Source organism: Babylonia areolata, chromosome 35, assembly GCF_041734735.1.
Source record: "Babylonia areolata isolate BAREFJ2019XMU chromosome 35, ASM4173473v1, whole genome shotgun sequence".
NCBI classification, from domain to species: domain Eukaryota; kingdom Metazoa; phylum Mollusca; class Gastropoda; order Neogastropoda; family Buccinidae; genus Babylonia; species Babylonia areolata.
In genome coordinates, this window is record NC_134910.1 from 13,094,172 (window position 1) to 13,119,310 (window position 25,139).

The 25,139-nt window shown below is 44.6% G+C and overlaps 1 protein-coding gene across 1 annotated transcript in view; it reads right to left on the minus strand.

Moving 5' to 3' along the window:
• Positions 1 to 4,241: 4,241 nt before the first annotated feature.
• The window catches only part of LOC143278117 (lysophosphatidic acid phosphatase type 6-like), a 34,681-nt gene continuing 13,783 nt past the window's right edge, over positions 4,242 to 25,139 (minus strand). The window contains exons 6-11 of the mRNA XM_076583150.1: positions 20,072 to 20,133; positions 17,478 to 17,578; positions 12,872 to 12,961; positions 11,154 to 11,322; positions 9,167 to 9,305; positions 4,242 to 4,969 (exon numbers count right to left, since the gene is read on the minus strand). Coding sequence (XP_076439265.1) covers positions 4,893 to 4,969; positions 9,167 to 9,305; positions 11,154 to 11,322; positions 12,872 to 12,961; positions 17,478 to 17,578; positions 20,072 to 20,133 — 638 coding nt within the window. The 3' untranslated portion in view covers positions 4,242 to 4,892. The remainder of the gene's footprint in view (positions 4,970 to 9,166; positions 9,306 to 11,153; positions 11,323 to 12,871; positions 12,962 to 17,477; positions 17,579 to 20,071; positions 20,134 to 25,139) is intronic.

Below are 25,139 nucleotides of genomic sequence, written 5' to 3' on the forward strand. Positions count from 1 at the left end.
TGTGGAAGATAACACTTGCTATAGAAAGCTATACATTTTAGACTTAGACTAGATAACAAAAACACCCACAAACACACCTGGCATATCAAGATAACTTGCTGGAAAGCCATACATTTAACCCTAAGACTTGATCACAAAAATCCCAATATTTAAAATGTTACTTAATGCATATACAAGTATTAAGTTAAAAAAAAAAAGTGTGATCAAAGCACTGTACTTCCTTCAGTGCATAAGCAGAAAAAGCCTAAGATGCACTTAAGGTGATTAAAAAGCCAAATGCTATATAAAAACAAAGGTCAAGTTTCACTTGCAGTTTCACTTGCAGTGACCAACACTGGCCTTCCCTTTGTGTTGACAAGGTTCTCCTAAAACTATGGTTCCCACTGAGTAAAATATATATCATTATCAAAAAAACCCTCTCAAAATGTCGGCAAAATACAGATCATCAATATAAATAAAAGCTGTTGGAAAAGCAAGAAGACATAAAATACTCATGCTGACATTTTAAACCGTAAGCCTGCTATACAAATGTTCAGAATTACACACACACACACACACACATCATAAAATACACACTGCGCTTTTAATACTGCTCACACAAATTCGTTGGTTTTCTTATGTTGTGTTGAATCCAGGCAAAGTGAGACAAGCAACAGCTTAAATGAGGCGAGAAACCAGTTTAACCATGGCAAAAAGTGAAATAATGGAGACAACTTTCAAGCTTGGACACTAGTTCCTGACTACTCGAGTATATATATATATATATATATATACTCCTCACACCATCCAGTAATGAACATGTGGCATCCACTCCTTTTGCATGAAAAGCCAAAAGTCTAAAATGTGTATACAATGATATGATCCGAAAGACTGAGTTTTTTTTTTGTTTTTTGCTATCAACATTAGTCAATTATCAATACTGAACATGGCAGAATCATGAATTGTTGCATGATAAGCCAAAATGCTCAGTCTCAAATAATTATGTATAAATTGATATCACCCAAAAGAATATATAAGTTTTTTTTGTTTTTTGGTGTGTTTTTTTTTGCTATCAACAATAGCCGATTTTGTAGCTGCTGACTCAAAATTACGTGATATGAATAATAACACTTTGGCAGTTGTGTACTTCCACAGACCAGGTAATGCGCACACCCATGCTCACTGTATTGGCCAGCATTTCATGGAAACAACATCAATTCACCCTTTCATAAGACTTCTCAAAAAAGACCATGTCAACTAAAGCATAAACAATATATCAAGCTGAACTGTACATAGTATTTATTTACTCATTTTTTTCCCCAGGATAACTGTCTTCTGGATAGATATGTTTATGTTTTTAAAACGTTTAGAACCTGATGACTAAAACACATCCTTTCAGCGATGCCAATTAACCACAGTACCATTTCTTTTAAAAGGTTAACAACAACAACAACAAATTTCCTCAGCAATACTATAATCAGAAACCAACCAGATTGTCTGAAGCATGTGGTAAAATATGACCCAACGAAACGTAATGTAACATCAGTGCATTAGTTTGATCCAATGAGAGCTGTTGTTACAAAAACAATGATGGATGATTGGTCCTAAGACAGTATTCATAACACAATTCAGTAACAACCACTGTAACAATTCCATATTTTCCTTGTTATTATCAACCAGCAGCCACTGTAACAATTTCATATTTTCTTTCCTATAATAATCACAGTTAGTGATAAGAAACTCTAGGCAGAGCTGGACAGTACAAGGTCTTCAGAGAAGAAGCCCCCCTGACCCCCCCCCCTCCCCTCAGTCAAGTGTTTCAGCCCTTAACTCCTTACACTCTAAGCCCAACCAACAGCCACTGTAACATTGCCCAACTGACAGAAAAAGAGTCACATAAGGCCTGACAACATTGCCAGTATCAATTCTGTAGAATTTCTTAAAAAGAAAGAAACCTGGAAAAGAATATAAGACCTGTATAATCATACCCATGCACACAAACTAAAGACAGGCCCCTGACGTTAACCATTCTGTCATTTTTTAAAAACAGTAAACAAAAAGATCAGTTCCAGTTTCTCAAGGAGGCATCACTGTGTTTGGACATACGTTGCCATGGGTTCTTTTTTCAGTGTGCCAAATGCACGCTGCACAAGGGAGCTTGGTTTATCGTCTCATTTCAGTAACTAGACGCTCAGGAAATCGACCGTCTAGGGATGTATTAGTGCCTGTGACCCAGAATACAAACTCCTCCTCCTTCTCTCCCCTTTCGTCAAACAAGAACAAAGGACCAAAATAAACAAGACTCACGTTCAGCTACTGCACCCCCACCCCCCCACCCACAAAAAAAAAAAGAAAGAAAAAAGAAAAAAAAGCACAAACCTTGATACACTGCGCACTGCAAGAAGTAACTTCTCACTACTAAAACTGTCAATAACAAATTAATAAACAAAACCCACCAGAAACCTTCGGACTCTATAACTTCCAAAAACAACAACAACAACATATCCCTGAAACAAATCCAAGGATACCAAGGGGGGGATAACAAACCCACACAGCCACCTATACCATTCCAAGTCCTACACACACCGCCCCAAACATATAAACAATATACGCAACCAAAACATCACCCCCCAAAAACATGTATTACACATGTATGTACGATGATCAGTCGTTTCCGACGATGACCACCAGAGCAGCAGAGGGGGCGTCTGGTGTCCCAACTGTCTTGGACTAGAATTTAATTGTCGTGGAAATGTCTTGCCCAAGTTACATCCCTACCCTCCTCAGTCAAGAGGCACGTATACACAAATGACAGAACATAACCCTAAACATATCACAAACATAAATAACAAGCATACATTAAAAAAAAAAAAAAAATGTTAGAACCCCCCATTGATAACAAAACATAATCACCAACATAAGAAGCATATGCACACAGTAATAACAAAAAAACAACCAACAAAAAAACATACACCTCCAAACATCTAACACAACATGATCACAAACATAAATAACTTAACAAAAAATGTATCCCCTAAACTGAGTGTGAAACTTGAGAATGAGAAATAAAAGAATAGAACTTATCCAGCTGAATAACACTGACATTACTGGAATGACTAGCAAAGGTACAAAGAATCAGAAAAAACAACAACAACAACCAAAAACGAACAAACATAAACAACAACCCCAAAAAACTCCACTGAGATTGTAAACCTTTCAAACCCACATTCTCCTCAGATCATAACAAACACTTCTTAGCAGACAGAATTAAGATGTGAAAGCTGTTTTTACAGCAGAATAAAAAGGTACCGGTTAAAAAAAAAAACAACAAAAAAAAACAAAACAGAAACAACAACAACAAACAGAAGGGGCAAAAAGAAAAAAAGAAAAAGCTGTCAGTTACATCAAATTGCTTGTAAGTGCAGACTCCTACTTGTGTGTGTGTGTGTGTGTGTGTGTGTGTGTAGACATGCATGTGTAAGTGTGTATTACTGAAACTGAAAAAAAAAGTCACATCATTTAAATGAAAGACAATTATCATCATTATTGTTGTTGCTGTTTGTGTCACAGGGGCAGATTGGAAGACTAGGCAATGCCTAAAATAACCTCTATCCTTGAGTAATCAAGTTTCTTAACCTAGTGTCTTGGATCTTGGAGCGACGCGTTTCTTTCACATCACACGTACGTACAACACACACAAACCAACACCGACTCCCTCATCTAACTCACACACACACACACACACAGTGTGGGTATCTTCATCATCATGAACAGCTACGCTTGCTAGCGATATTGATCTTCACTGTGATAAACACACCGCTTTACTCTAATCAAACATAGTGCTTTACTACTAAAAAAAAAACTAAACAAAAAAACCCCAACAGCAGCAGCATTTTCAGCACCCTGATGGCATTTTATTTGTTCATTTTTCTCTGCCTGGGTCGACTTTACCAGAACACAGACTGCTCAGCAGCGCCGTGCGTCATTCGCTCTGTGTTGTGAGCCTCTGTTGTGCTTGGAGTATCTGGTCTGTGTCTGCTTACGCACTACAATATGCGTTAATATGTGTGTATACACATACATACACACACACACATATATATATATCTATATATACAATATAAAAATTTAAAAAAAAAAAATAAAAAAAAATAAATAAAAATATATATATATATATATATATATATATACACACACACACATACATTTTTATACACATACACAGAGAGAGAGAGTGGGAGAGAAAAAAAGTGTATATGTGTGAAAACGCTATTCATGTGTAAGTGCGCACATACCTATCTATGTGCTTAAATGTGTTAGTGTGTGTGTGCGTGAATGTGTTCCTTTTATTACTTCTTACAATGATGATGATGATGACTGTTATTACTTTTTAGTATTACCATTATTAGTATGAGTGTCATTATTATCATCATTATTTACCAACATTATTATTATTGTGCCATCACGGTTGTTGTTGCTGTCACAAGGACAGATCGGAAGACTGGATGACTTAAGCAATGCCTAGAATAACCTTTTTTTTTTTTTTCATCCTTTGAGTAATCACGTTTTTGAACCTTGAACCTTGGGGCGACGCAGTTCTTTCACATCACACGCAACGCACAAAAAAACCCACACAAACCAATGCCGACTCCCCTCATCTAAATCACACACAGACACACACACACAGACACACACACACACAGACACCGCACACCGTCTTCATCATCACGAACAGCAACGCAATACAAGCGACACCGAGATCTTCACTGCGACGACCAACACACCGAGAGCTGACAGCCACCTGGATGGCTCGGAGAACGTGAACAAACGGAACGAAACAAAGGGAGGAGACTGTGTCCCCTTCCCACCCCCCCGCCCCCACACCCCCCCGAGGAGGAGGTCTGGCAGCTGCTTCACATGCCGGCAGGGATCTCCGAGGCCTCTTTGATCTCTGGGGTCTCCACCTCGTCCTGGTCGTGTTGGAGCAGGGCTGTGGGACACAACAAGGAAACGACGACTCTCTTGAGATCAGAAAGTTAATGGTTCGGTAGGTGTGGGGGCGGGAGGTGTGTGGGGGGGGGGCAGGGGGTGGTGTGTGGGGGCAGGGGGTGGTGGAGGGGGCTTGGGGGGGAGAGGGGGTGACTGTGTGCTGGGATGAAAGGGGTGTGGAGAGACACCTATTAAACATTGTATATATATAAAAACAAAGAGTCCAATTAACAGGGATGTGGGGCGGGGTTTGGGGGGGGGGGGGGGTTAGGCGGAGAGAGTGGAGAGAAATAGGGGAGAGGGTGTGTAATCTGTGTGCAGGGATGAAGGGATAGGAGAGACACGCACCAAAAAAAAATTTTTTTTAAATGAAAAAAAAAAAGAAGTCTGATTTAAGGTATATGAACCTGAGAAAGCATACAGTACATATGTAAACAAAGTTGTAAAAAACAACAACAACAACAAAACAACATCCGAAACAAAACTGCTGTGTGTATCATTATCACTGGCATACAGGCAAGTACACTCATAGATATGCCTGTGCGCATGCAAACACACACACACACACACACACACACACACACACACACTGATACACAAGCTCATCCTTTAATACAGACACACACACACACACATACACATGTATACACACTGATACACAAGCTCACTCTTTTACACACACACACACACACACTGAGACAAATACAACCAAGCAGTATACATCCATGTATCATCTCAGCTGAAAAGGTAGCACCCAAAACCACTTGAAAGTGAAAGTAATCCACCACTCATAAGTACTTGTACCCTCTTAGGCTTGAAGTAATCCACCCCTCACTGGTACACATGGACCCAGCTAATACTGAAAACAATCCATTACTCATAGGTACACACGTACCCGCTAACACTGAAGGCAGTTCACGACTCGCTGATACACATGTACTCACTTAATGCTTAAAGCGATCTATTCATGGACTTGAAGCAAACAACTGGCTCTTCTGGCTGGATTTGTTGCCACTGAATATAAAGCAAACGCTTAACTCTCTCCGGACGAAGGAATGCTCACGCATTCCTACACAAAACGTATTCGGATTCAGACGAAGGAATGGAATAGCATTCTCCGAAAGTAAAATTCCATCATGCGCTGTACAGTTGATTTTGTGATTAGGCAAGCAGAGTGTGCTATTCTGGGTCACTCCACAATCGAACAGTATAATCGGTCAGCCTGGGATGTGTGGCCTGTCTCGCACACATGCTGACAAAGTCACTGACCGGTCGTCTGCTCGCGTGCCAGCCTGTTAGCAAAGCAGGCTCTTCTCAGAATGTTATGAAGCGAACAAGGCAGTGGCGGCAACGTTTTAGGGTTGCCGAAGTACTTGAAATGCTACAAACTGAAGGGTCGGACATTGAAGAGGTGGATGATGATGAAGAAGAAAGTGGAATTTAATGCAGAAAGCGAGCATGGGTATGCTGATTCGGGGTGAAAAATTGGCAGTATTTTCTACATATGGCAAAACTAAAAATAAGATGAGAAATTTGATTTTTTTTTATATGTAATAGATCAACACATAATAAACCAGTTCTGAAAGTTTCGTTTTCTTACACAGTATTTTGTATTTTTTGTAATTTTTTTCCAAACCCTTACAAATGGGCCGTCTGTGGGGAAAAGCAAGGGAGAAAACTATTCGTCCTGAGTGAGTTAAAATCAGGCTGGATTGTACAGCTCCAGGACTTTTCACTGCCAATCAGCTGACAGCTGAAGGAGGCAGAATCCTCTAGGCATTGGATTCCTGATTCAGTGTTCACCAGTGATCAGGTTTTGAGGCCCCTGTTTCAGCAAGGTAAGTTTTCTTTATTTACCCCGCCATGTAGGCAACCATACTCCGTTTTCAGGGGTGTGCATAATGGGAATGTTCTTGTTTCCATAACCCACCGAATGCTGACATGGATTACAGGATCTTTAACGTACCTATTTGATCTTCTGCGTGCGTATACACACGAAGGGGGTTCAGGCACAAGCAAGTCTGCACATATGTCCAAATGTTTCAACCACTCGGCTGCTGCCACCCGTCATAACACACGAAGAAAAAAAACAACAAAAAAAAACAACAACAACAACAACAAAAAAACAAACTATCTCCCCCTGAATTTGTTGCCACTGAATATACAGCAAACACTTAAAATCAGGCTGGATTGTACAGCTCCAGGACTTATCACTGCCAATCAGTTGACAGCTGAAGGAGGCAGAATCGTCTAGGCACTGGATTCCTGATTCAGTGTTCACCAGTGATCAGGGTTTGAGGCCCCTGTTTCAGCAAGGTAAGGCCCTAAACTCATGATTTGTGGAGTGATGGCCTAGAGGAAACGCGTCCGCCTAGGAAGCGAGAGAATCTGAGTTCGAATCACGGCTCAGCCGCCGATATTTTCTCCCCCTCCACTAGAGGTCTGGATGCTAGTCATTCGGATGAGATGATAAACCGAGGTCCAGTGTGCAGCATGCACTTAGCGCACGTAAAAGAACCCACGGCAACAAATGGGTTGTTCCTGGCAAAATTCTGCAGGAAAAATCCACTCTGACAGGAAAAATGAACAAAACTGCACGCAGGAAAAAATTTTTTTAAATGGGTGGTGTTGTAGTGTAGCGACGTGCTCTCCCTGGGGAGAGCAGCCTGAATTTCACACAGACATCTGTTGTGATAAAAAGAAACACAAATACAAATACAAATTTTTCCTCCCAGGTACCAGAGATGCCAGCCCTTGTCAAGTGTTCGTAGGAACAATCCGGAAATTTGGTAGGAATGTTCTGAATCTGGTAGGAACACTCGGCAGGACCACATCAGCAAACGAACGTTCTATCAACAAGGCACCCAAACAATTCAGAGGAATTGGGCCTACCTGCAACATACTGTAACTGCTGCGATTAAGCTGCTTGGTCCACTCAATGGTGTTTCAGTGTAAACATGCACTCGATAAACTGACCATCATCATGTGAGACCAAGGTAAGTAGTGACTGCCCTGGCCTCGTGATTGATAGGTCTAGAGCGTGTGGGTAACGTTACGGCAGGAAAACATGTGATCATGCTATGTAGTCGAAAATGAGATAATAAAGTTTTCTGTATTCTGTAACTCATCGGAACAATTCTGACCTTGGCGTAACATCGGAACAAAATGCAATCGAGCCTAATAAAATACAGCGAAACTGTAACAGTTGGCATCGTTGTCTAGGTACCTGAGGACGATTAAAATGGCGGAGAGAGAGAGAGAGAATCGGGCCCCGCCTTCCTATGCTGACCCTAAACACAGTGGATAGGAGTGATGGCCTAGAGGTAACGCGTCCGCCTAGGAAGCGAGAGAATCTGAGCGCGCTGGTTCGAATCACGGCACGGCCCCTGAAATTTTCTCCCCCTCCACTAGACCTTGAGTGGTGGTCTGGATGCTAGTCATTCGGATGAGACGATAAACCAAGGTCCCGTGTGCAGCATGCACTTAGCGCACGTAAAAGAACCCACAGCAACAAAAGGGTTGTTCCTGGCAAAATTCTGTAGAAAAATCCACTTCAATAGGAAAAACAAATAAAACTGCACACAGGAAAAAATACAAAAAAAAAAGGGTGGCGCTGTAGTATGGCGACGTGCTCTCCCTGAGGAGAGCAGCCCGAATTTCACACAGAGAAATCTGTTGTGATAAAAAGAAATACAAATACAAATACAAAAATACACTGCCCTCATGGCCATCAAAAGGCCTCAACCTCTAATCTACACTAACAGCTGACATTACCCACCAATGCTTCTTCTTTCTTCCTTCGTGGGCTGCAACTCCCACGTTCACTCGTATGTACTCAAGTGGGCTTTTACGTGTATGACCGTTTTTACCCTGCCATGTAGGCAGCCATACTCCGTTTTTGGGGGTGTGCATGCTGGGCATGTTCTTGTTTCCATAACCCACCTAACGCTGACATGGATTACAGGATCTTTAACATGCGTGTTTGGATTTTCTGCTTGCGTATACACACGAAGGGGGTTCAGGCACAAGCAGGTCTGCACATATGCTGACCTGGGGGATCGGAAAAATCTCCACCCATCACCCACCTGGCGCCGTTACCGAGATTCAAACCTGGGTCCCTCAGACTGAAAGTCCAACACTTTAACCACTCGGCAATTGCGCCCGACATCAACCACCAACGCAACGGATTGATACGTACAAGCTGCGATCTGCTCCAAGATGCCAGAGCTGCACACCTCGTCAAACTCGGCTCCTCTGGCGATGACGTAGGGCTTCAGGCTCTCCTGGAACTCGGAGTATCGACACATCGGACCGCTGCAGCCTCGCACTGTCTTTTCCTGGTTCGACAAACACAGAAAGGAAAACTGTGAGTATAGCCCTTTAGCACTGCATGGGGCAGACCCAACGATCCCCACCACCCTCAACCACTTTATTATTTTTTCTACCTGTCGAAATACTGTCATTTACAGCACTATTTTTTTTGGGGGGGGGGGGGGGGGGGTTATTTAAGGGAATCAAAGTTGACTATTTGGAGTGTATGTGTGAGTACATGTATGACCGTTTTCTTTATTTACCCTGCCGTGTATGCAACCATACTCCGTTTTCAGGGGTGTGCACACTGGGTATGTTCTCGTTACCATAACCCACTGAATGCTGACATGGATTACAGGATCTTTAACGTGCCTATTTGATCTTCTGCGTGTGTATACACACGAAGGGGGTTCAGGCACTAAACAGGTCCGCACATACGTTGACCGGGAAGATAAAAAAAACAAAAACAATCTCCACTCTTTACCCACCAGGCACTGTTACCGAGATTAAAAAACCCGGCTGCCCTCAGACTGAAAGTCCAATTGTTTCAACCACTCGGCTACTGCCACCCGTCATAACACATGAAGAAGAAAAAAAACAAAAAAAAAACAAACTATCCCCTGCCCCCCCCCCCCCCCCCCAAGCCCAAGGGGAAAAATAAAAAAAGAAACGAAAAAGGAACTGAAAAAAAAAAAAGAAAAAGAAAAAAAAAGAAGAAGAAAAACAATAAAAAATAAACAACCAACAATACAACAACATCTAAGAACAAAAATGTTTAAATTTAATTAACTGATTTAGTTATTTGTTAATCATTTCATCTCCTGGCCTCATTGTTTGTTGATTTCCAGTTGAAAAACCACCATATGTTTGTTCGGTATTGTCCGTGTGTTCTGTGGGGCTTGTTCAGGATTCAAGAGGCTATGCCAGTCTTGAATAAAAGCTTATTTGTGTTTTGCACATTTCTTCTGTCTTTGCTACTGTGTGCACATGTCAGTTGATCGGTATAAGGGCAGGCCCGGCGCTTCCTTTTTTGAGGAGGTGTCTGGGTTTGTTCCGATGTACCTTTTATTCACCTGTGTGCTAGCTGAATCGGTAGCGTAAGCAGCACTGACTTGTAGTTGTGTACCTTGTGAAACGGACAGAGTTACCACTCTTTACTATTTGTTAACTCACTCGGGACGACAAGTTTTCTCCCTTGCTTTTCCCCACAGACGGCCCATTTGTAAGGGTTTGGAAAAAAATTACAAAAAATACAAAATACTGTGTAAGAAAATGAAACTTTCAGAACTGGTTTATTACGTGTTGAGCTATTACATATTACATATAAAAAAAAAATCAAATTTCTCATCTTATTTTTACAGTTTTGTCATATGTAGAAAATACTGCCAATTTTTCACCCCCGAATCACCATACCCATGCTCGCTTTCTGCATTAAATTCGCTTTCTTCTTCGTCATCATCCACCTCTTCAATGTCCGACCCTTCAGTTTGTAGCATTTCAAGTACTTCGGCAACCCTAAAACGTTGCCGTCACTGCCTTGTTCACTTCACAACATTCTGAAAAGAGCCCGCTTTGCTAACAGGCCGGCACGCGAGCAGACGACCGGTCAGTGACTTTGTCAGCATGTGTGCGAGACAGGCCACACATCCCAGGCTGACCAATCATACTGTTCGATTGTGGAGTGACCCAGAATAGCGCACTCTGCTTGGCTAATCACAAAATCACGTGTACAGCGCATGATGGAATTTTACTTTCGGAGAATGCTATTCCATTCCTTCGTCCGAATCCGAATACGTTTTGTGTAGGAATGCGTGAGCATTCCTTCGTCCGGAGAGAGTTAATGATTCCGTGATGACCCAAGGGAGGCCACTCACCTGGCCCAGGTAGAGACAGCGCACCCAGTGCTCCCCCTCCTCGTCCTCGTACAGCTCCACCCTCACGTCGGCGGCAAAGGGAGGCCACTTCCAGTCGAAGATCCCCAGCCCCTCCAGCAGGGCGATGGTGGTGGAGTCGTGGGTGGAGTACAGACAGATCTTCTGCGTTCTGGTGACACCGGGTGTGGAAGAAAAAATCAATCAGTTCAATTCAGTTCAAATTCAAATTCAAATTCAAAAACACTTGATCAATCCACAAGGAAATTAACGCACGCAATCGCAGGCTCGTTGTAAACACCAACATAAAATGAACATGCGTGCACCATGAAAGACATTAAAAGGAATTGCATAAGAACTCACAGTAGCTGACGACAGACTAAAACAAACGTCAGTCAATACGGTTTGTCAAGAAATATATATATAGTTGGGTATTTTTGCACTTGTTCTGTGTGTGTGTGGGGGGGTGGGTGGGTGCGGGAGGGGGCTGGTGGATGTTGTGTGATTGCGTGTGTGTGTGTGTGTGTGTGTGTGTGTCTATATATCTGTGTGTGTGGGGGGTGTGGGGAGGTAAGGGGGGTGGCGGCTGAGTCATGGGTGGAGTCTAAACAGATCTTGTATGTTCTGGTGCAGCAGGGGAAAGAAAATGAAGTCCCCCAGTCAATACGGTTTGTTGTGTGGGTGTGGGTGTGGGTGTGGGTGTGTATGGGGTGGGGTAGGGGTGGATGTTGTGTGTTTGCACAAAAATTATGTGTGTATGTGTGTGTGTGTGTGTGTGTGTGTGTGTTGGAGTGTGTGTGTGTGTGTTGGAGTGTGTGTGTGTGTGAGTGTTGGGGGGTGCGCAGGCGGTGAGAGGGGTGGGGAAGGGGGGGGAGGTATGGGCTTATGTGTATCAGCGTGTGCATGTCTGTATCTATATAATGTGTTTCTGATTTTGTTTCATTGGAAATTATATGCTGTAACACACCGGGGGGGGGGGGGGGGGGGACTGTAACAGTAAAAACACAGCACAGTAACACTCACACACAAAGTGCATTACACAGCCACATACATTCATAAATACATTTCCTACACACACACACACACACACACAGACACACACACACTACACAGACACACTAAACAGACACATACACAGAGTACAGACACAAATGCTCACTGCACACATAAACAAACATACACACTACACAAAAACATAAACTACACACACACACACACACACTACACAGACAAAATACATACTGCACAGATACCCACATATACACAGAGCACAGGCACAGACACATACACACTACACATACACTACCCAGATAAACACACACACACACACACACAGAGTCTACACAGACACATACATACTACACAGATACTCACATCTACACGGAGCGGACACATAAACACACGCTACACAGATAAACACACACACAGACACACATCTACACAGAGTACACACACACACACACACACACACACACACACTCACACAGGCGCACACACCTCACAGACACATACAAGCTACACAGATACTTCCACACACAGAGTATAGACGCATACAAACTACACACACACTCTTCACAGATACACAAACACAAACTACACAGACACGTTCAGACTACACAGATACTCTCGTCTACACAGAGTACAGACACACACACACACTAAACAAGCACAAACACACCAACACACACACACACACACACAAGGTATATATACACACTCACTTGTCGCCACGTTTCATTTTCTCCATCCCCTCCAGCATCAGGTTGAGAGCGGGACCCGCAGCCAGACGTGTGACGATGGGACGCTCAGCACTGAAACACACACCATACACGTCACACTGTGGAGTGATGATGGCCTAGAGGTAACGCGTCTGCCTAGGAAGCGAGAGAATCTGAGCGCGCTGGTTCGAATCACGGTCCAGCCGCCGATATTTTCTCTCCCTCCGCTAGACCTTGAGTGGTGGTCTGGACACTAGTCATTCGGATGAGACAATAAACCGAGGTCCCGTGTGCAGCATGCACTTAGCGCACGTGAAAGAACCCAAAAGGGTTGTCCCTGGCAAAATTCTGTAGAAAAATCCACATCGATAGGAAAAACAAATAAAACTGCATGCAGGAAAAAATACAAAAAAAAAAAAGGGTGGCGCTGTAGTGTAGCGACCCGCTCTCCCTGGGGAGAGCAGCCCGAATTTCACACAGAGAAATCTGTTGTGATAAAAAGAAATACAAATACAAATACAAATACACACACACACTCTTTTCTCCCAAGTTTGACTGGAGAAAATCAAACACCAGCGTCCAGTCATTCGATAAACCCCGAGGTCCCCTGTGCGGGCACACACCTCGCGCACTAGAAAAAGAACCCATGGCAACGAGAGAGTGTTGTCCTCTGGCCAAAATTCTGTAGAAGAAATCCGCTCGGATAGGTACACAAAATACACAAGCATGCACTCTCAAGGCCTGACTAAGCGCGGGGTTGGGTTATGCTGGTGGTCAGGCATCTGCCTAGCAGATGTGGTGTAGCGTGTATGGATTTGTCCGAACACAGTGACGCCACCTTGAGAAACTGAAACTGAAACTTCTCTTCTTTATTACTGCTGTCACGGACACACCTCTCTCCTTTGCCACTACTGTCACACACACACCTCTCTCCTTTACCACTCCTGTCACACACACACACCTCTCTCCTTTACCACTCCTGTCACACACACACACCTCTCTCCTTTACCACTCCTGTCACACACACACACACACCTCTCTCCTTTACCACTCCTGTCACACACACCTCTCTCCTTTACCACTCCTGTCACACACACCTCTCTCCTTTACCACTACTGTCACACACACACCTCTCTCCTTTACCACTCCTGTCACACACACACCTCTCTCCTTTACCACTCTGTCACACACACCCTCTCTCCTTTACCACTCCTGTCACACACACACCTCTCTCCTTTACCACTCCTGTCACACACACACCTCTCTCCTTTACCACTCCTGTCACACACACACACCTCTCTCCTTTACCACTCCTGTCACACACACACACCTCTCTCCTTTACCACTCCTGTCACACACACCTCTCTCCTTTACCACTCCTGTCACACACACCTCTCTCCTTTACCACTCTTGTCACACACACCTCTCTCCTTTACCACTCCTGTCACACACACACCTCTCTCCTTTACCACTCCTGTCACACACACACCTCTCTCCTTTATCACTCCTGTCACACACACACACCTCTCTCCTTTACCACTCCTGTCACACACACCTCTCTCCTTTACCACTCCTGTCACACACACACACCTCTCTCCTTTACCACTCCTGTCACACACACACCTCTCTCCTTTACCACTCCTGTCACACACACACACCTCTCTCCTTTACCACTCCTGTCAACACACACACACCTCTCTCCTTTACCACTCCTGTCACACACACACACACTCCTCTCCTTTACCACTCCTGTCACACACACACACACCTCTCTCCTTTACCACTCCTGTCAAACACACACACCTCTCTCCTTTACCACTCCTGTCACACACACCTCTCTCCTTTACCACTCCTGTCACACACACACACCTCTCTCCTTTACCACTCCTGTCACACACACACACCTCTCTCCTTTACCACTCCTGTCACACACACCTCTCTCCTTTACCACTCCTGTCACACACACACACCTCTCTCCTTTACCACTCCTGTCACACACACCTCTCTCCTTTACCACTCCTGTCACACACACCTCTCTCCTTTACCACTCCTGTCACACACACCTCTCTCCTTTACCACTCCTGTCACACACACACACCTCTCTCCTTTACCACTCCTGTCACACACACACCTCTCTCCTTTACCACTCCTGTCACACACACCTCTCTCCTTTACCACTCCTGTCACACACACACACCTCTCTCCTTTACCACTCCTGTCACACACACACACCTCTCTCCTTTACCACTCCTGTCACACACACACACCTCTCTCCTTTACCACTCCTGTCACACACACACCTCTCCTTTACCACTCCTGTCACACACACCTCTCTCCTTTACCACTCCTGTCACACACACACACACCTCTCTCCTTTACCACTCCTGTCACACACACACACACCTCTCTCCTTTACCACTCCTGTCACACACACACACCTCTCTCCTTTACCACTCCTGTCACACACACACACACCTCTCTCCTTTACCACTCCTGTCACACACACCTCTCTCCTTTACCACTCCTGTCACACACACCTCTCTCCTTTACCACTCCTGTCACACACACCTCTCTCCTTTACCACTCCTGTCACACACACACACCCCTCTCCTTTACCACTCTTGTCACACACACACACCTCTCTCCTTTACCACTCCTGTCACACACACACACCTCTCTCCTTTACCACTCCTGTCACACACACCTCTCTCCTTTACCACTCCTGTCACACACACACACACCTCTCTCCTTTACCACTCCTGTCACACACACACACCTCTCTCCTTTACCACTCCTGTCACACACACACACCTCTCTCCTTTACCACTCCTGTCACACACACACACCTCTCTCCTTTACCACTCCTGTCACACACACACACACCTCTCTCCTTTACCACTCCTGTCACACACACACACCTCTCTCCTTTACCACTCCTGTCACACACACACACACACCTCTCTCCTTTACCACTCCTGTCACACACACCTCTCTCCTTTACCACTCCTGTCACACACACACACACACCTCTCTCCTTTACCACTCCTGTCACACACACACACACACCTCTCTCCTTTACCACTCCTGTCACACACACACACCTCTCTCCTTTACCACTCCTGTCACACACACCTCTCTCCTTTACCACTCCTGTCACACACACACACCTCTCTCCTTTACCACTCCTGTCACACACACACACCTCTCTCCTTTACCACTCCTGTCACACACACCTCTCTCCTTTACCACTCCTGTCACACACACACACACACCTCTCTCCTTTACCACTCCTGTCACACACACACACCTCTCTCCTTTATCACTCCTGTCACACACACACACACACCTCTCTCCTTTACCACTCCTGTCACACACACACACCTCTCTCCTTTACCACTCCTGTCACACACACCTCTCTCCTTTACCACTCCTGTCACACACACACACCTCTCTCCTTTACCACTCCTGTCACACACACACATTGAAAAGAAAAGGTGCAACAAATTGGAGAAAGCCTTGAAAAAATATGAGAGCTACATTTGATGACTGTACAACCATTTATCTGTGCAATACACACACTGAGGTGGTCGCTTCGACTGGATCTTCACCGTTAGGCCAAGCTATACATCATACTCAGTCGTGTCTGACTATGACCATCCGAACAGCAGAGGAGGCAACTGCTGTCCCGACTATCTGGGCTAGAATTTGATTATAGAGGAGAGTGTCTTGCCCAAGTTACATCCTCACTCTCTCTGCCAAGAGGGTTTTAGGACTGTCAGTGTTGGGATGGTTCCCAAAGGCCAACAAGCCCCACAAGGCTGCAGCTCTAAGCACCAGTGCAATTTTGCCTCCTAGTTTGAGAGTTATAGACAGTCCATCACACAAAAAACTAAGCTGTAAATGATTTCCTATTGCAATGGAGAAACTGTTGATGATACAGCTCTCACTCTGCTGTTGGCCCACCCCTACCCTACACATATGATGGAGTCTCCTGTCGGACGTGTGCAGGCAGGCTTATCTGTTGGCGTGTGTCCTCATATGGAAGAAGAGGCCGATTCTGGATGCGCAGCACTTCCCACAGGTGTTGCGAGGGAAAATGTCTCCAGAAGTTGAGCCCTGCTTTCTTCGCTCACGCTTCTTCTTAATGGCCAGCGTTCTCTTCTTTTCAAACGTCTTTACGCCACTAGAGCACAGCATCCTCCAGCAAAAGCGGTCAAGGGCATCAGTTTCCCAGGAAGTGATGTCTATGTCACAGGCTTTGAGGTTTGTGTTCAAGGTGTCCTTGAAGCGCATGCAGGGTCTTCCAAGTTCACGGTGACCTTCCTTCAGCTGGCCATACAGTAGCATCTTCGGGATCCTGCTGTCTGTCATGCAGACAACGTGTCCTGTCCAGCGTAGCTGGCACTGGGTCAGCAGGCTTTCGATGCTGGGCAGGCCGCTCCTCTCCAGGACCTGGAGTTTGGAGACCCTGTCGTAGGCATCTCTGGTGAAATTGCTCAAGTTGTTGAATGTGACAACACATATAGACAGAGGGGGAAAAAAAATGACAGAAAGAGAGCGAGACAGAGGCAAGAGCTGGACTGAGGCACCCTCTCCCACCCACACTCACTCGTGTTGCCCACACATTGCAAAGTACAGCAGCTTGGTGGCATTGTTTTCGATCATCTCCATGTAGGGCTGTATATGTTTTGGTATGGCGTAGCCGTGCGTCTGCACAAACAAAACGGTGAACAGTGTGTCATCGTCAGTTGGTCTGCTGCTGTTGCATTTGTGGGTGTATGGCATACTGTGTGCATGTTGTGTGTGTGTGTGTGTGTGTGTGTGTGTGTGTGTGTGCATGTTGTGTGTGTGTGTGTGTGTGTGTGTGTGTGTGTGTGTGTGTGTGTGCATGTTGTGTGTGTGTGTGTGTGTGCATGTTGTGTGTGTGTGTGTGTGTGTGTGTGTGTGTGTGTGTGTGTGTGCGTGCGTGTGCCGTACATGTTCCGGTTTGGCATAGCTCTGTGTCTGCACAAACAAACGGTGAATACTCATCGTTAGTCAGCTGCTGCATTTGTGTGTGTGTGTGTATGTTTCGAACATCTCTCTCTCTCTCTCTCTCTATATATATATATATATGTATATACAAATAACCTCCTCTGCCCCCTGCATATAACGAAAGAATTCATTAACCCCTTAACTGCTATGCTCACAAAATCAACCAGCACAATGACATCACTGATGACATCATCAAAAGAAGAGAAAATAACTCTGGAAAGCTAAAAATTCAAACATTTAATCTGATTGATCTGGCAGTGTGTACATATATAGATATATATATCTTCAAACAATTTTCTCAGTTTTGTGTTGAGCATTCTGGATATTGGATATTGGGACTTGACATGACTTTCTACTGCTTTTTTAAACAATTTTCTCAGCAGTCAGAAGGGTTAATGTTTTATATTTCAAAGGATCGACATAAATGCAGCAGAACGCTTTGCCATTTGCCAGGGGTTGCCTTGGAACCAGTAACGCCTATCCACAGGTAAGGTTACCAGGTATTTGGGAACCAGTAACGCCTATCCACGGGTAAGGTTATCAGGTATTTGGGAACCTGTAACGCCTATCCACCGGTAAGGTTACCAGGTATTTGGGAACCAGCAACGTCTATCCACCGGTAAGGTTACCAGGTATTTGGGAACCTGTAATGTCTATCCACCGGTAAGGTTATCAGGTATTTGGGAACCAGTAATGCCTGTCCACAGGTAAGGTTATCAGGTATTTGGGAACCAGTAACACCTCTCCACAGGTAAGGTTATCAGGTATTTAGGAACCAGTAACACCTCTCCACAGGTACGGTTACCAGGTATTTGGGAACCAGTAACGCCTATCCACGGGTAAGGTTATCAGGTATTTGGGAACCAGTAATGCCTATCCACAGATAAGGTTACCAGGTATTTGAGAACCAGTAACACCTCTCCACAGGTAAGGTTATCAGGTATTTAGGAACCAGTAACACCTCTCCACAGGTACGGTTACCAGGTATTTGGGAACCAGTAACGCCTATCCACCGGTAAGGTTATCAGGTATTTGGAAACCAGTAACGCCTATCCACAGGTAAGGTTATCAGGTATTTGGGAACCAGTAATGCCTGTCCAAAGGTAAGGTTGCCAGGTATTTGGGAACCTGTAACGCCTGTCCACAGGTAAGGTTATCAGGTATTTAGGAACCAGTAACACCTGTCCACAGGTAAGGTTACCAGGTATTTGGGAACCAGTAACGCCTATCCACAGGTAAGGTTATCAGGTATTTAGGAACCAGTAACACCTGTCCACAGGTAAGGTTACCAGGTATTTGGGAACCAGTAACGCCTATCCACGGGTAAGGTTACCGGGTATTTGGGAACCAGTAACGCCTGTCCACAGGTAAGGTTACCAGGTATTTGGGAACCAGCAACGCCTATCCACAGGTAAGGTTACCAGGTATTTGGGAACCAGCAACGCCTATCCACAGGTAAGGTTACCAGGTATTTGGGAACCAGTAACGCCTATCCACAGGTAAGGTTATCAGGTATTTGGGAACCAGTAATGCCTGTCCATAGGTAAGGTTACCAGGTATTTGGGAACCAGTAACGCCTATCTACAGGTAAGGTTACCAGGTATTTGGGAAGGTTACCAGTTATTTGGGAACCAGTAACGCCTATCCACAGGTAAGGTTATCAGGTATTTAGGAACCAGTAACACCTGTCCACAGGTAAGGTTACCAGGTATTTGGGAACCAGTAACGCCTATCCACGGGTAAGGTTATCAGGTATTTGGGAACCTGTAACGACTATCCACGGGTAAGGTTATCAGGTATTTGGGAACCAGCAACGCCTATCCACGGGTAAGGTTACCAGGTATTTGGGAACCAGTAACGCCTGTCCACAGGTAAGGTTACCAGGTATTTGGGAACCAGTAACGCCTATCCACGGGTAAGGTTACCGGGTATTTGGGAACCAGTAACGCCTGTCCACAGGTAAGGTTACCAGGTATTTGGGTACCAGTAATGCCTATCCACGGGTAAGGTTACCGGGTATTTGGGAACCAGTAACGCCTATCCACGGGTAAGGTTACCGGGTATTTGGGAACCAGTAACGCCTGTCCACAGGTAAGGTTACCAGGTATTTGGGTACAAGTAATGCTTATCCACAGGTAAGATTATCAGGTATCACAAGGGGACTCTCACCACTCTGGCGATCAGATCGTCTCGCAGGAAGATAAAGTTCAGCGGTGTTTCCGACTCGTAGCCTGCACACATTGGAAACAGGGACCTGCTCAGTTTGTAGGGAAAAAACACACCCGTGCACAGACACTGTGTACACACAAAAAAGACACACACACACTCACACACACACACACACACACTCGCATACATATGCACACACACATGCACATACTATGTACACACACACACACAAATGCACACATTATACGAACACAAACTGCACACTCATACACACACACACACATGGATACACACACACCTTGGCACGCATACATATGCACACACACACACACGCATGTAAACACAATGTAAGAAGGGTGTGTGTGCATGTGACACACCAAGTTAAGCAGATATGTTTGCGAGACATTTTAAAGGGCAAACAGAAAAAGTGGGGAGCAAGGTGAACTGCACAAGAAACAGTGATGAGCAACTAGAAATGGTAAGAAGACAAAAGAGACAAGTAAAAGAACCCACGGCGACAAAAGCATTGTCGCAAGGAAGACAGAGGAGACATGTAAAAGAACCCACGGCAACTAAAGGGTTGCCGCAAGGAAGAGAGAGGAGACATGTAAAAGAACCCACGGCAACTAAAAGGTTGTTGCAAGGAAGACAGAGAGACATGTAAAAGAACCCATGGCAACTAAAGGGTTGTCAGATGGAACACAGGGAGACATTTAAAGAACCCATGGCAACTGAGGGGTTCTCACAAGACAGAGGAGACATGTAAAAGAACCCACGGCGACTAAAGGGTTGTCACAAGGAAGGCAGAGGAGACATGTAAAAGAACCCACGGTAACTACATGGTCGTTACAAGGAAGACAGAGGAGACATGTAAAAGAACCCAGGGCGACTAAAGGGTTGTCGCAAGGAAGACAGAGGAGACATGTAAAAGAACCCACGGCGACTAAAGGGTTGTCACAAGGAAGGCAGAGGAGACATGTAAAAGAACCCACGGCAACTACATGGTCGTCACAAGGAAGACAGAGGAGACATGTAAAAGAACCCACGGCAACTAAAGGGTTATCGCAAGGAAGACAGACAGACATGTAAAAGAACCCATGGCAACTAAAGGGTTGTCAGAAGGAACACAGGGAGACATGTAAAAGAACCCATGGCAACTGAGGGGTTGTCACAAGGAAGACAGAGAAGACATGTAAAAGAACCCACGGCAACTAAAGGGTTATCGCAAGGAAGACAGACAGACATGTAAAAGAACCCATGGCAACTAAAGGGTTGTCAGAAGGAACACAGGGAGACATGTAAAAGAACCCATGGCAACTGAGGGGTTGTCGCAAGGAAGACAGAGAGACATGTAAAAGAACCCACGGCGACTAAAGGGTTGTCACAAGGAAGACAGAGGAGACATGTAAAAGAACCCACGGCGACTAAAGGGTTGTCCCTGGCCAAAAAAATCAGTGAGAAAAATCCACTCTGAGAAGAAAGCAGATACACTTGCGGGCAGAACTGGAAGAAAAAAGAAAGTGAAAGAAAGGAAAAGGGTGCGGCACAGCACTGCAGTGACACTCTCTCCAAGGAGAGAGCTGCCCGAACTTCACACGGAGAAATCTGTTGTGACAATGACCAACAATACAATGCAATGCAGAACTACAACTTCTACTACTACTACTACTATTACTTAATATACGACGCACACAACTCACGCTACCTACGACTTTCTCAACGACGACACAGGCACATGGTGCACACTCACTACCTTTCATATGACACACACAACTCGTGCTACCTATGACTGTCACTATAATAGCACAGGCACATGACGCAAACACACTACCTTTCATATGAAGCACACAACTCACACTACCTATGACTTCCACTATAATAGCACAGGCACATGACGCACACACACACTACCTTTCATATGAAGCACACAACTCACACTACCTATGACTTCCACTATAATAGCACAGGCACATGACACACACACACTACCTTTCATATGACACACACAACTCATGTCACCTACGACTTTCTAACTGAGGACACAGGCACATGACACACACTACTACGTTTCATATTACGCACACAACTCGGGCTATCTATCACACAACGCACAAAACTCACGCTACCTATGACTTTCTCGATGACAACACAGTCACACGAAGCACACAACTCACGCTACCTATGACTTTCTCGATGACAACACAGGCACACGAAGCACACAACTCACGTTACCTATGACTTTCTCGATGACAACACAGTCACACGAAGCACACAACTCACTCTACCTATGACTTTCTCGATGACAACACAGGCACACGAAGCACACAACTCACTCTACCTATGACTTTCTCGATGACAACACAGGTACACAACTCACACTACCTATGACTTTCTCGATGACAACACAGGTACACAACTCACACTACCTATGACTTTCTTGATGACAACACAGGCACACGATGCACAAATTCACGCTAACTATGACTTTCTTAATGAAGACACAGGCACATAACTCATGCTACCTATGACTTTCTTGATGACGACACAGGCATACGACGCACACAACTCACACTACCAATGACTTTCTTAATGAAGACACAGGCACAAGACACACACAACTCACGCTACCAATGACTTGCTCAATGATGAAACAGGCACATGACGCACACAACTCACGCTACCTATGACTTTCTTAATGAAGACACAGGCACATAACTCATGCTACCTATGACTTTCTTGATGACGACACAGGCATACGACGCACACAACTCACACTACCAATGACTTTCTTAATGAAGACACAGGCACAAGACACACACAACTCACACTACCAATGACTTTCTCGATGACAACACAGGCACACGATGCACACAACTCACGCTACCTATGACTTTCTTAATGAAGACACAGGCACATAACTCATGCTACCTATGACTTTCTTGATGACGACACAGGCATACGACGCACACAATTCACACTACCAATGTCTTTCTTAATGAAGACACAGGCACAAGACACACACAAATCACGCTACCAATGACTTGCTCAATGATGACACAGGCACATGACGCACACAACTCACACTACCTATGACTTTCTTGATGACGGCACAGGCACACGACGCACACAACTCACGCTACCTATGACTTTAATGAAGACACAGGCACATAACTCATGCTACCTATGACTGTTCTTAATGAAGACACAGACACATAACTCATGCTACCTATGACTTTCTTGATGACGACACTGGCACATGATGCAAACAACTCATGCTACCAATGACTTTCTGAATGACAACACAGGCAAATGACGCACACAACTCACACTACCTGTGACTTTCTTGATGATGACACAGGCATATGATGTACATTCACTACCTTCCCACGGCAGTTTACCCTCTTCCAAATCTGACGATTAAGTTCAACTGTTCTTTGGCTCTACTAAAGCTGGCTTGTGCCAGACCTTTGTACCACTCACGGCCTCTTTCTCCCTTCCCGCCGCTTCTTTCCCACGCTTTCACACTGTGCTGTTGTGTGTGTATCGATGTGTTTAGTGGTGTTAAAACTGATGTAATTTTTGACATCAAGTTTTCAGAGACTAGATATTTCTACATTTTGATGCTTAATGTGTCTTGTGTAAGCTGGAAAAATTTGGGACAAAATATAGGTCTGTGAGTAAAGATTTTACTTGTTATTTCAAGTGTGTGTAACTGATGTGTGCTGGGGTTCACTGAGCCAGCCAGTGAAGGTCCCGTGCGCGAGTTTTCTCACCCGCTTGGGAGAGGGAGGGGTGGCTAGGGCCGGGAGCATAATATTTCTTTGGCCTTAATCTGAGACCGTATATTATTTCATGATAATAACAATACAAATAATAATAATAAAGTGGTGTAAGTTGTTGAAGTAACAGATGGTTGTATGTCATTTGGAATAAGGATGAAGAAGTAGAATAAATACGTTACTGTTGTAGCAAATAATTGTTTGTATATCAGCGTTACTTATGTATAAATGGAGATAAGTCGTAGAATCAATTAGTCGTAGCAACAAGCAGTTGTCTGTCATTCTTATCTGTGGAAGGTAGTAGTTGTTTCAACAACAAATACTTGTTTGTCAATATTCTCTGTTTTGTTCATGTCGGTTTTATTTTGGGGGGTCGATTCCATCAAGATGGATCAAAGTGATCATTCACTATCTGAACATTTAGAGCGTTTAAATTCCTTATGCAGACTGTGTGGGAGAAGGTCCAAGAGATCAGAAAAAGATAGGAGCAAACAACAGAAAACATGTGTGTTAGTGTTGCTTCAGAAATCATCACGTTTTTCAGCTTGAATGTGTTGGAAGATACGGAGGGAGTGCACTCAAACTCGATCTGTGCTTCTTGTTTCACAAAGCTACAATTTCTACCAAAACGTGAAAACGCATCCACAACAATAGCCCGCACGTCAGCAGATATTGAAACAATGTCATAGTTGTGGTGTCACTTTGACCCCAGTGTCCCAGCCAGCCAGTGTTCAGCTTGTTCACATTTTCAACAGCAGAGCAAAGAGCAAAGGCAGACGACCAGAGAAAAAAAAAAAAAAAAAAGTTTCAGTTTAAGACCAAGCCCCCAACCAGACCACCGGCCTGTTCAAGACGTTTCCTTTTCTGACACCTTGGATTCTACTTCAACGCCAGTTAAACATTTTAAAGTTGCACCTAAACTTAGGCGAGTTCGCTCTGGTGTAGATAAAGCACTGTCTCCATTCAAAAATCACATTCTGAGGCCTTTGAGTCGTCTGAAGGCACCACTGACGAAACCAGAGGAAAGGTATTTCACAAAATGTGCCTACATTAAGCTGTCAGAGTCCAGAGATAGAATGACCATCAAGTGCCAAACTGGTGGACAACCACTCATCTTCCAAAAAATAACGAAACCCCGGAAAAGATCAGCACAGGCCCCAACACCACTGAGAAAGAAGAGAGCCAAAATTATGAACAAAATCCGGCTGAATGTATCTGGAGACACGGAACAAGATGCAGCCAAGCAACAGGGCACACAACTGAAGACAGCATGTAAGGCACGGAAACAA